At 38.5% G+C, this 12,401-nt stretch overlaps 1 protein-coding gene across 2 annotated transcripts in view; it reads left to right on the forward strand.

Annotated features, from left to right (window-relative positions):
- The window catches only part of IFT122 (intraflagellar transport 122), a 68,642-nt gene extending 59,475 nt beyond the window's left edge, over positions 1-9,167 (forward strand). For both annotated transcript variants that reach the window (XM_015823479.1, XM_015823482.1), the window contains 5 exons: positions 3,597-3,708; positions 4,139-4,267; positions 5,021-5,100; positions 7,219-7,383; positions 8,814-9,167. In XM_015823479.1, the coding sequence (XP_015678965.1) occupies positions 3,597-3,708; positions 4,139-4,267; positions 5,021-5,100; positions 7,219-7,383; positions 8,814-8,900 (573 nt within the window). In that variant the 3' untranslated portion in view covers positions 8,901-9,167. The remainder of the gene's footprint in view (positions 1-3,596; positions 3,709-4,138; positions 4,268-5,020; positions 5,101-7,218; positions 7,384-8,813) is intronic.
- Positions 9,168-12,401: the final 3,234 nt, after the last annotated feature.

Here is a 12,401-nt window from a genome sequence, read left to right on the forward strand (position 1 = left end):
TATAAATACTTAACCTTAAATGAACAGGACAAAATTCGTTCCATCTGGACACCTGAAATAATATCTACACAATACTAAGGTCCTAGAGGACTTCAGAGTTGCCTGAGGTGCAGTCTAAAAGAAGTTTAAGTTAATGAATCAAAGGTCCCGTTTCTTAGGCCTCTGAGCCAAACGCTCCCTTGTTTTGCTAACCTTTGTTCACTCTCTCTCTGACAAATGAATATGTTGCATAGGATTCATTTGATGCTACAGGGATTGGAAACAGAATATATGCAATACCTCAGACAGTCCTGTTCTACAAGATGATGGAAAGTTAACAGTCCCAATTTCCCAGTTTTATGTCTAGGTCTGTCCTGATGTAAAAGAAAAATAGGAAGAACGTAATATTTATTTGTGTTTGTTTTATACCCCGCCTTTCAGCTCCAGGGAGCACTCAATTTTTGTCTAACAAAAATTAAACAAAAATGGGATTCAAAAAGTTAAAAATGAAAGATTAAAGTTAACCATAACATTTAACACTAACTCCATTTTACAGCTGAGACGGTGCACTTTTACCATTTTGTAAGCACAGAGAGAGTGAGGCCTAGCGCGGTTCCTGAGGGCCTATATCCCATCGATTCAGAACAATGCAAGCCTTCTCCTTGAGGCCCAGAATGATGAATCCTGAGCACAAAAGCATTTTTAAGAAAGTCTCTTCTGCTGAATTTAATAATTAAACTGATTTGCAATGGGACAGTCAGTTATTTAAACATTTGGGCCCTAAATTGTTTAGATCTTTACAGGTCCATACCTATAATTTAAATTGCGCCATTGTAAGCAAGTTGACAATCATAAAAGAAGCGTATCCAGTGACACCTGAGGATAAATGAACTTCTCCAGTCTGCAAACCTCACTATTTGGCTATAGTGTAATCTTATTTCCGATTTATCCTCAATACCTGGATTCTTATCTGGATTCATTTTCAGCTTGCTATCTCTCATCTGTTCTTCAGCTGTGCTGGTTATCAGTATAGTTTTGAATCTACTTCAAAGTGCTGTTTTTAGACTATAAAGCTCTACACTGCTTGTATCAGAATGCCTTAAAGACTAACTTTTCCAAATAAAATCTCTTTCAACCATTCATGTCTGAAGGGAAGGGATGCTTTCTGTCTCATAAGAATTCAAAGGCAAATGCACATGCAGGCTTTCTTGTGTTGGAACATCTTGCCCACGAGATACATCTGGAATTCTCCTTGTTGAATTTCTGCACAGGTGTATATACGGTTTAGTTCAAGCTTGAGTTTGATTTTTAGTCTCTATATATGAGACTTTCTAGTGACTAAGCTACTGTATTTTATAGGTTGGTTAAAGGATAAGGATCTTTCAGTTTTGGCTGATTAAGGTTGACTTTTGTTATATTCTTTATTCTTGTAAGATGCTCAGACTCTTGAACTGGGTTGTTATATAAAGTGACATAGAGATAGTCTTCATTTAGTGACCATAATTGAGACCAGCAACTGGATCATTAAGCAAAGCAGTTGCTAAGTGAAACCAACACTGTGCTTATGATCTTACTTCAGCTTTCCTTTGTTTTAAAGAATTGTGAAGATTGTAAATGCAAGGATTGGTCGTAAAATTACTTTTTCATCACAGTCATAACTACAAATGGTTGTTAAATGAGACAGTCACTAAAGCAAGGACTCTCTAGAACTTATTAAACAGATTTAATAATCTATCCAATTTAGCTAAAGTTCTCACTGTTAATTTTGGCTAAGCAGGTTGCGCCCTGGAGTGCATATGAAGCTTTTGATTTTTGAAAATTAAAAGTGGCAATTATCACTTCCCAAAGTCCTTTCTGCTATTTGTGATTACATGGCCTGTTGGACAGAAAATGAGTAATTTTTCTTTTTCTCTGTTGTGAGTCTTTTCTTTTTGGTAAAGACTATCCCCCCAATGACTTTAAAATGCCATTTTAAATGTTGAAGCTAAACTAATTGTGGCTCAAACAGCTTGGGGTTGGAGTATCAAGAGGATGAATTATTGGACTTCTGGTTTTTTTCACAAGTCTATTGACTTAGAAAATCCTTGTATATAATGTGACAAATAAGAAATGTGCACATTTCTAAGCTTGCATTTGTAGTTGCTATCTGGATCTGGAAGACTCTTCTAGAGGTAGTAGTAGTAGTAGTAGTAGTAGTAGTAGTAGTAGTAGTAGTAGTAGTAGTAGTAGTAGTAGTAATAATAATAATAATAATAATAATAATAATAATAATAATAATAATAATAATAATAATAATGTTGGAAGGGACCTTGGAGGTCATCATTTCGGACAAATGGCTGTCCAGTCTTTTCTTAAAAACTTCCAGTGTTGGAGCATTCACAGCTTCTGGAGGCAGGTTGTTCCACTGGTTAATTGTTCTAACTGTCAGGAAGTTTCTCCTTAGTTCTAGATTGCTTCTCTCCTTGATTAGTTTCCATCCGTTGCTTCTTGTCCTGCTTCCAGGCGCTTTGGAGAATAGCTTGACTCCCTCTTCTTTGTGGCAGCCCCTGAGATATTGGAACACTGCTATCATGTCCCCCCTCGTCCTTCTCTTCGTTAAACTAGACATACCCAATTCCAGCAGCTGTTCCTTATATGCTTTAGCCTCCAGTCCCCTAATCATCTTTGTTGCTCTTCTCTGTACTCTTTTTAGAGTCTCAACACCTTTTTTACATCGTGGTGACCAAACTGGGTGCAGTATTCCAAGTGTGGCCTTACCCCAAGGCATTGTAAAGGGGTATTAATACTTCACGTGATCTTGATTCTATCCCTCTGTTAATGCAGCCTAACACTGTGTTGGCTTTTTTGGCAGCTGCAGCAGACTGCTGGCTCATATTTAGGCGATTGTCCATTAGGACTCCGAGGTCCCTCTCACAGTTACTACTATTGAGCAAGGTAGCCCCTATACTATACCTGTACATTTGGTTTTTCTTGCCTAAATGTAGAACTTTACTTTTTTCACCAGAATATAAGACTTGTCATACTTTATAGCAGAGGCCCCCAACCTTTTGGGCACCTGGAGACTGGTGCCATGGAGAAAGGTTTTTCCGCGGACCAGAGGGGGTGTGGTTTTGAATACTGCCTGCATCCTGAGGATGGAACTTTGCTTGTTTGTGAGGCCTGCTTGCTGGCATGCTGAGGACTGGTGCTGGTCCACGGATCGGGTATTGGGGACCTCTGCTTTATAGAATCCAAATAAGACACTTGTAATTTTAAAAGTCATTTTTAAAGCAATAGGTATGTGCTACTTTAGATCCTTTCTTCCATTTTGTAAGTTTTGATGTGCTGGCACACCCAAACAAATAGGGACTTACTGTACATTTATTTCTGTATTTATCATATGCCTTGACTGATTACTTCCTACTTGCGTCAGGTTTGTTGGGTATCTTCCTTAGAGGTCTTGCATTACCAGCCAGTATTGGAAATCACTTTAGACTGGCCTCTAAGAAATGGGGTAATGGGCTGGAAGCCAGGGAGTGTTTGAAGAATAGGCATTCACTGTTCTTTGGGTCTAATTCAGATGTTTATATTATTGTGGCTGGCTAGCAGTGACTTTGCCTCTCTGTGTTTCTTTGCAGGAGCTGGTGCCTTTATGTTACAGGTGCTCCACCCACAACCCCTTACTGAACAATCTGGGGAATGTCTGCATTAATTGCAGGCAACCTTTTGTCTTTGCTGCTTCCTCTTATGGTGCGTTGGAATATTACATTTTTCTACAATATTACATCTCTACATTTTTTTCAACGAGACTCCTAGTTCGGTGCCTTCCCATTTAGTACTGCTTCTCGTAATATTCACAGAAAGAAGTTCTATTGCTGTATCGGTTAATCCGACGACATCTTAATGGTGCTCTTTAAAGACTTGTTATCTTCTCAGAGCCAAACTAGCTTTTAACAAAATGTATCCCAAAACCGGAACTAGATGTCCTTTGGTATCCTGCACGTGAGAGGAGTGTATGGATGATATTAAACTAGTGGGATTGTGTTTTGTTTGCATTTTGTGTGTGTCAGTGTATGTGCAGAAGTGTTCTGTTTATCTCTAGAATGGATGTCATGGGCTTTGCAGCTGTTCTGAGAATTAACCGTTTCCTCTTTTTTTTTTTTTCCTGCAACCACTTCAGATGTCTTGCATCTGGTTGAATTCTACTTGGAAGATGGAATAACTGATGAAGAAGCTGTTGCTCTGATTGATCTAGAAGTACCCAGACTAAACAAAATAGGCAGTGAATGGCAAGAGCAGATGAGTAATGGTATCCTTCCTAGCAGTTACTTGGGATAAGGGTGTTATTCTGGCAAATCTGTAGTAATGCTATATAATTTTTATTTTTTTAGTAAACATATAAAAATGTTAAATATAACAATTATTTGAGAACAGTTGTTTTTTTTTAAAAGCTCCATTCTGTAGCCTAGGAAAAGCAACTTGGATTTACTTTGAAACTCATCATTGGTGGTAATTGTACAGTTCTAATTATTACAGGTTAAGTCCTATGTTCTCTATTGATGTCTGGCTGCATTATAAAGGCATGGAGCCAAAGAGGTAGAGATCTGTGTGTAAAGGACTCATTGTGTCACTGTAAAAAAAACACTGCTAGGGTGCAAAGAAAGAAAGTGTAGTAATGTTACAGGAATTTTTGATATTTTTTTCCCAGAACAAATCATGAAGTATTGTGTTTTCTCCAGTACTGGAACTGGGAGTGGGAGTTTTCCTCATTCACAAAATACAAAATGTTAGCTGCCACTCCTTCTAGCTACCTTCTCTCTTTCAGGGCCCCCTGCTTATTTTCTAGCCTTTGTCTTTCATCCGCAGATGTTCATATTTCTAAACAAATCACTGTATCAGGAATTATGAAAATAAAATGTACATTCATAGTTTTTCTCATTGGAGATAAGGAAAAGTTGAAACCAGGGTTGGAAATCACTCAGTTTCCACCGCTTGCCTTTGCTCCTAGTGTAATTGTGTAATGTCTTTTAGAACTTATTTTCTCCCTAACACATGCTTCTAGGTGTGCAAACAATGAGACTTCTTTATAAAGTGGACGAGATTGAGGAAGATGATCCATTTACAGCAAAACTGAGTTTTGAGGTTGTAAGCAATTTCTTGTTTTCTTTTCAATTTCTTGTTTTCCTGAACTGTCTCTTCATTCGATTGTTTTCTTTAGACTGTTGATTAGTTACAGAAATGTAGACCTAGGGGATTTTCTACAGCAAACATGCTTTCCATACCATCATTCCCTTTCATTAATAATATTTTATATTTTTCTAACAGATCTCTCCCATAGAATACAAATGTTGCTTTGATTTGTCTGACCTTTTTAAAATTCCCTTGATATATCTGACAGGAATGGCTTATGTAATTGTTGGTTTGGCTGAATCACAGTTCTCATACCAGGCAGCTTGAATAGGTTGTGCATCACACTGCAAAAGTGCCTAAAATTCATTAATGAGGAGATGGTATTCACATCGGCCATGATGATCATGATGTTTATCTGGTGGCTTATTTATGAAGTACTTATCCCATCTCTCCTTAAAATTAAATTAACTTTTAAGATGAATAAAGAACTAAAGAAGCAGCTGGATATCCCGCAGGCAAATATATATCACTGTTGCAGAAACAGGAGGGTGGCCTAAGAAGTCATTATGCTAAGAAGGAATGCTTTTTTATCATTTGTAGAACATACATATTGAACAAATTTTAATGGTAGCTTTAGAAAAAATTAAGGGTAAAAAGTACTATTACAATTTATTTTACTATTTTTTACACTGGCTAGATGACTCTGAGGCATAACTTGCCATCTCCATAAATGGGCAGTTTTCATTTTGGGCATTTCATGGGGATCAGCCCCAACTTTACATTTGTTAGTTTACTATCACCTTCTGCCTACATAAAGATTTAGTTGCAGTTGAACCTTAAGTGAAGGGATCTCTAAATTGCACTTAGACAGGGTAATAACATTTTCAAGTTCTAAATGATGGGTGATAGTGATTACAAGGCTTCTGTTTCTAATTAGAAAATGTATGTCAGTCACTTTCAAAATGAAGTGTGGTCCATCAAAGGCAATCCCAGAGCTGCATGAAAGCCTGGAGGGGGGGGGAGAGAACTTTTGGAGGAATAAAAAAACACTATCTAAAAATGGTGACATCATAGAGCACTAGTGGAATAACACTAATACTCTAGTGCAAGGGTCTTCAAACCTGGCCCTTTTATGACTTGTGGACTTCAACTCCCAGAATTCCTCAGCCAGCGTGATGTGCACATGCAATGCTTGGGGGCTCAGCTAAGTCTGGAATGTTTGTGGTATTCCAATCATCTCCTAAAGACACAAGATTAATTGGGGTGTTTTTCCTTTATTATACGTCCATAACCCTTAGAGGTTGTGTCGTAATAAACTTAGTGAGCATATTCCAGTCATTTATCTGTACCTTAGCAGTCCATCTGCAAAGGTCACTCTTTTGAAGACAGCAAAGTCCACATTTTGGACAGAGAGGACTGCTGGTTTGAAAGAGCGGTCAAAGAGGCCATCTGTGTCAAAATTGAACAGCCCTCTCTCAACAAAGGGGGAGGGATCTGACACCATCTATCTCCAGTCTACAACACAGTCCTTTCAACAGTTCCAAGAAGGCTCCACACCTATTTGCACCACTCAGGTACTCTGAAGACACAGATAAGCCTCCAGGCAGCTCTAAGAACTCTGTAAGGAGTATAAATCTTTCCATTGCCCACCATCCAGTCAGAGCTGAAGAAGCTTCTTGGATGAGAAGTGAAACGTTTTCAAAGAAAAAAAAAAGGAAAAGAAAAAACAAGAAAGTCCAGTTGCCTCATGAAAAAGCATTTTTGGGATAACTATGACCTGGATGACTGAGAATCTCCATAGACATACCTGTACCTTAGATGACAGAACAAATTTCTTCTGGGGTAAAAGATGATTAAGCTGAAAGAGACTCCAACACGCCATCTTCAGAGTTTTCCAGATTTCATTGCAGGAGGACTATGTACAGGCTTTTAAAACTAGGAATAGTTCCAGAGCTAAATACAGAACTGAATAGGAACTGATAGCTCAGTGTAAATACAGCCTCAGAGTATGCAAATTAAAATCAAAAGTAATAACCCGTACACAGTTTCTGAAATGATCTTTATCATTCCAATGGCCTCCAACCAATCTCAAGCATTTGTTTTCTTTCTGTAATTATTCTTTTCTTGCAGCAAGGTGGCTCTGAATATGTCCCTGTCGTAGTGAACCGCGCAATTCTCAAATCCATGAGCAGGAGAGATGTGTTGATTAAACGCTGGTCAAAGCCGTTGCAGTGGCAGTACTTCCGGTCCCTCCTTCCAGACAATCCCATTACCATGTGTTGTTTCTGCTTTCAGGTATATGAGTAAGATTTTGGGAGGGGGGGGTGAGTGGAAGGGTAAGAAAGAACAGACACCTGTAAAAAAAAATCATGAATATAAATACTGAGGGTTTGGAGGTGTAGATTTGCTGGCTAAAAGCAAAATACGCCCTGGAAATGGGGAAAATTATAATGTTTTTAGATAGGTTTTCTGCTGCACATAAGAAAAAAAAATGACAGGCACACGATCACTGCAGAGCATTTTGCAAAATGAAGTAAAGCAGCTGCTGAAAGACAGTTTGATGAGTCTGTTATTTGAGCAAAAGAGGAGAAGAATAATTACACTTCGCTTTGGCGATTTCTTTCCTCCTTGTCTGACTATTTGGTGCACGACTCTAACCAGTCAGTCAGGTTATATGAAATTAAAAGCAGAAAGACACAGGATACTTAATGGTTAAATGGCAATTAGTTTGTATTCAACAACCTTGAATACCCCCTTGTGGTTTTTTTTTTTAGTATGCATGGTCTGCAAAGGTTTAATCTTTTAAGGGGAAGTTTTGTGATATGGCTGAGAATTTGTGCTTAAGATGTCTCAAGTACTGCCATTTATTCATGGATAGTAGCAACTGTGCATTAATATTTTAAAAATGAACACTTCTGTACAAAGGCAAGTCATTCATGAAATTATAGATGTATTGTTTCAAGAGGGACGATTGTGTTAATCTGCTTGTAGCAGAAGCGGTGCAAAAATGCCATAATACCTTAAAGAATAGTAGATGTATTGCAACATACATTTTCTGGTCTAAAGCCTATTTCATTAGATGTACCAGCCACTGTAACTTCAGCTATATACAGTAGATGTACTCATATACAGAGGGATTTTTTTTTAAATAGAAGGATCAAAGGCTCTGACATATAAAGAGATGCGGACGTTCTGTCACATTTCTTGGCAGAGATTTAATCTTTGCAGCATAAAAAGTAGAATGACCCATTCGGAATCAATAGTTCAAGAAAGATTATTCCTTCCATAGTAGGAATCATATCCCAGTTGTCATAAGATCCAAATGCAATAGAGTTAAATTTGCAAATAACTCCACATTTACTCATTGTACGTTCTAAATTCATTCCCTTTTTTTTCCTTTTTTTGGAATCTTAATCATTTTAAAATTGGCAATGTACTATCCCAAGATATTGACATATTTTTTTTTTCATGGGTTGCAGTATGTTGCTATTTTTATTTCATCTTCATTTATCCTCTGGCCTAGAAGATATTTATCCCGTGGAAAGAACAGAAGGGCTGTGCTGGCAAAGTAATAAGCCTGCAATCATCTCCCTGCAGAATAGTATATGTAGGGGATAATGCGCTGAAAGGAAACACCAGAAATTGTCTTCAGATAATCCCATCTACTCACTTTCCCACTACCCTGTTAACATCTATTGAGTCCATCTTGCAACTTTCATTTACAGATGTTTCATTCAGAAGATTATGAGCTCCTGGTGCTCCAGCATAATTGTTGCCCATATTGTCGGAGAAAAATAGATGAATCCAGCTAATAAAGGAAACAACAAGACTATTTGGCAGAGAGTAGTTCTGCTGCTGGGACTCCAAAGCATTTCTAAATTCATTAGAATTTCTTAGTAGTCTGTTATTGTTGTTTTTAAGAATGGATGGATATGCAGAAAGAAAATTATTCATGAAGATAAAAATATACTTTTCTATTCACTGTGAATGAGAATCTAAATATCAAGTTTTGCTTTGCTCTTCAAAGAAATGTATGTATATATGCTAGTATATACTTATAGTAAAAATTTGTATGATGCTGTATACCTTGTTGATTTATAAAATAAGAAAGAAGGGCTACCTGGAGATATTTTTTCACAATCTCTTCCACATATCCTTAACTTTTTGATGAAAGTCTGTCAGTTTGTCCTAAATAACTTCTTTGGTGAAATTCTGCTTGAAGAAAAAGATGCTGAATTTTAGTGAATGGAGTTAGTTCTAAATTGGCCTCTAGAATTAGATTTTTATTACCATCCCCAATAAAATATCTGGGTTGCTTTTAAAAGTGTCCTTATATTCTTTTGAACATTTTTCATGTTTCTTCATTGCTGTTGACAGAAATTGGCATCCACAATTTTGAGTAAATTGTTATAGTTGAAGAATATTACTTTTGCAAAGTCTTGGTCTTTTTTTAAAAAAAACTGACTAAATTTCTTTAAAGCTTAGCATTATTAAAAATGCTATTGTAATGAGGCATGTAAAATATAAGAATATGGGGCACCATTGGGTAAGTCAGCATATCGACATTGCTAGGCTCTTTCTACAAAGATGCTTGGGTCTTTTTGTACCTTTTTGGGCTGGGTGATAGTCTCTTTTGCCTAGTCTATAGATGTTGTTAATGTCTATGTATCTATTGATGGCTGGTTTGTCAGAGTGCCAGGCTTCTAGAAATTCCCTGGCATTTTGGGACCTGGCTTGGTCTAGGACAGGGGTAGGCAACCTTGGCTCTTTTATGACTTGTGGACTTCAATTCCCAGAATTCCTGAGCCAGCATGGCTGGCTCAGGAATTCTGGGAGTTGAAGTCCACGAGTCATAAAAGAGCCAAGGTTGCCTACCCCTGACCTAGGATTTAACTATGGTTAAATCTGTCTATATGTTGTGAAATTTTCTTTAGTTTCAATTGGGAAAATGGGACCATCCTAGACCAAGCCGAGTCCAAAAATGCCAGGGAGTTTGTAGAAGCCTGGCACTCTGACAAATCAGCCATCAATAGATACATAGATATTAACAACATCTATAGACTATACAAAAGAGACTGTTACCCAGCCCAAAAAGGAACAAAAAGACCCAAACACTTCTTCACCAGCAATCAGCACCCGGATCAGCATAGATTAGCTCCAACATCAGACCAACAGTCAAGTAAACAATACCCCAATCAACAAACGGCCAAAGAAGCCAACAGCAAACGGCCCAATCAAAGAATCTTTTAAGATCATTCCCACAAACACTGACAGGCAAGTCACTAGAATATAAACTGACAGCAAATAGCACTCCTTACTAGCACTGCTGGTGTTACCTAGTTTGGGTAATGAAATGTCTGCAAGAAAACAAGCAAGCTCTGAGAGCACCAAGGGCCCCTCATGTTAACCCTGAGCACAAATATTCTCCTTTATTAGTATAAAAAGATGTGTTGCATTCCTTCTTAAATATTATCTAGAACAAGGCTTTTCAACCACTGGTACGGGTACCACCTGTGGTACATTGGCACCTGGCAGGTGGTACGCGACCATCCTAGAAAAGTGGTAGCGGGGGAGGGGAATGAGCTGAACCGGTGGCAGCACCGCACAAGCCTGAGCGAGAGATGGCTGGAGCTGCAGGGCTGTCAGGGCTCAGCGGAAGCGCCAGGATCAGTGCCGCTTTCCAGCTGATTGGCGCTTCGGGGCTGTCAGGGCTCAGTGGAAGCACCAGGATCAGCGCCAGGCTCCAGCTGGAGCTCGTTGCTGATCCTGGCGCTTCTGCTCAGCCCAGAAGAAGCGCCGATCAGCTGGAATGTTGCAGCATCTCCAGGGTCTTGTGATTTACATTCAGATGCTTGGCAACTGATTCATATTTCTGACGGTCACAGTGTCCCAGGGTCATGTGAAGTGACCAAAACCTGCTGCAACCACCCAGCAGATGGGGGAATAAAAATGAAACACCCCCATCCCACTCCCACTGCCAATCCTCAACAGAAATGCTCACAACAATGAAAACCTCGGAAAGGAGGAAGAGCGCTGCAGGGCGGACAGGCAGGTGTCTTGCTCGGCTGTGGCTTGGGGGGCACTTTTTCAGTACCATTGTAACTTCGAACAGTCACTAAGTGAACTATTGTAAGTTGAGGACTACCTGTACTTCATCACTTTTTTACTTTTTTTTTTGGGTGGGTCATCAAGTTTTTGACACCTTGCTAGGTGACTGGTGGTACTCGGATAGTGCCATATCCTAAAAGTGGTACAATGGGTGAAAAGGTTGAAAAGCCCTGATCTAGAAAGCTTGAAATCTGATATATAAAGAGTTTAAAAGGTACACTGATTACTACACATGCCTTCTCTTCAAAAAAGTTAAGTTTAATTCCAGGGCAATTACAGAGTCAATTAGGCTAGAAATGGGAAAATATCCAAGCATATAGCTATACTAAAATAAGACAGATGAAATGTGCCAATTACTGAATGAGTGCAGTACAGATAGTCCTCAACTTACAACTACAATTGAGCCCCAAATTTCTGTGGCTAAGTGAAAAAAATGTTAAATGAACTTTGCCCCATTTTACGACCTTTCTTGCCCCAGTTGTTAAGTGAATCACTGCAATTGTTAAGTAATAGGGTTGTTAAGTGAATCTGGCTCCCCCATTGACTTTGCTTGTCAAAAGGTTGCAAAAGCAGATTGCATGACCCCAGGATATGGCAACCATCATAAATTTGAGTCAATTTTGATCATGGGACTATGGGGATGCTGTAATGGTTTTAAGTGTGAAAACCAGTCATAAGTCACTGATTTCGGTGCCGTTGTAACTTTGGCCACTAAATGAACTGTTGTAAGTCGAGGACTATCTGTAATGCAATGTTTTTATTTAAAGTCAATTCTGAAAAACGTGTCTATAGCCACACATGTCAAATTATTGTCCAAAACAGTTCAGAAAAGACAGGGGGATGTGAAAGCAAAGAGATAACGAAGGATGAAAAGAGCAAAGCAATACAGGAAAGCAGATTTATCTCTGCCTCATTGGTTATTGCAAGGCCTTTGACTGTATAGATCTTGCAGAATATGGAACATTTTAAAACCAATGGGCATTCCAGAATCCCTGGTTATTCTTCAAAGAAATCTTTACAATGAACAAAAAGTAAGAAACAAATTTGGAGAAACAAAATTGTTCCGAATATGGAAAGCAGTAAGACAAAGATGCATATTATCTCCGCATCTGTTGAGTTTGCACAGCGAATATATTATACAAATGGTAGGATTAGAAGAGATGACAGCTGGAACCAAAATTGGAGGAGGAAACTCTTAACAGTTT

This window comes from Protobothrops mucrosquamatus, unplaced genomic scaffold, assembly GCF_001527695.2.
Source record: "Protobothrops mucrosquamatus isolate PMUCROS unplaced genomic scaffold, P.Mucros_1.0 scaffold1880, whole genome shotgun sequence".
Lineage (NCBI taxonomy): Eukaryota > Metazoa > Chordata > Lepidosauria > Squamata > Viperidae > Protobothrops > Protobothrops mucrosquamatus.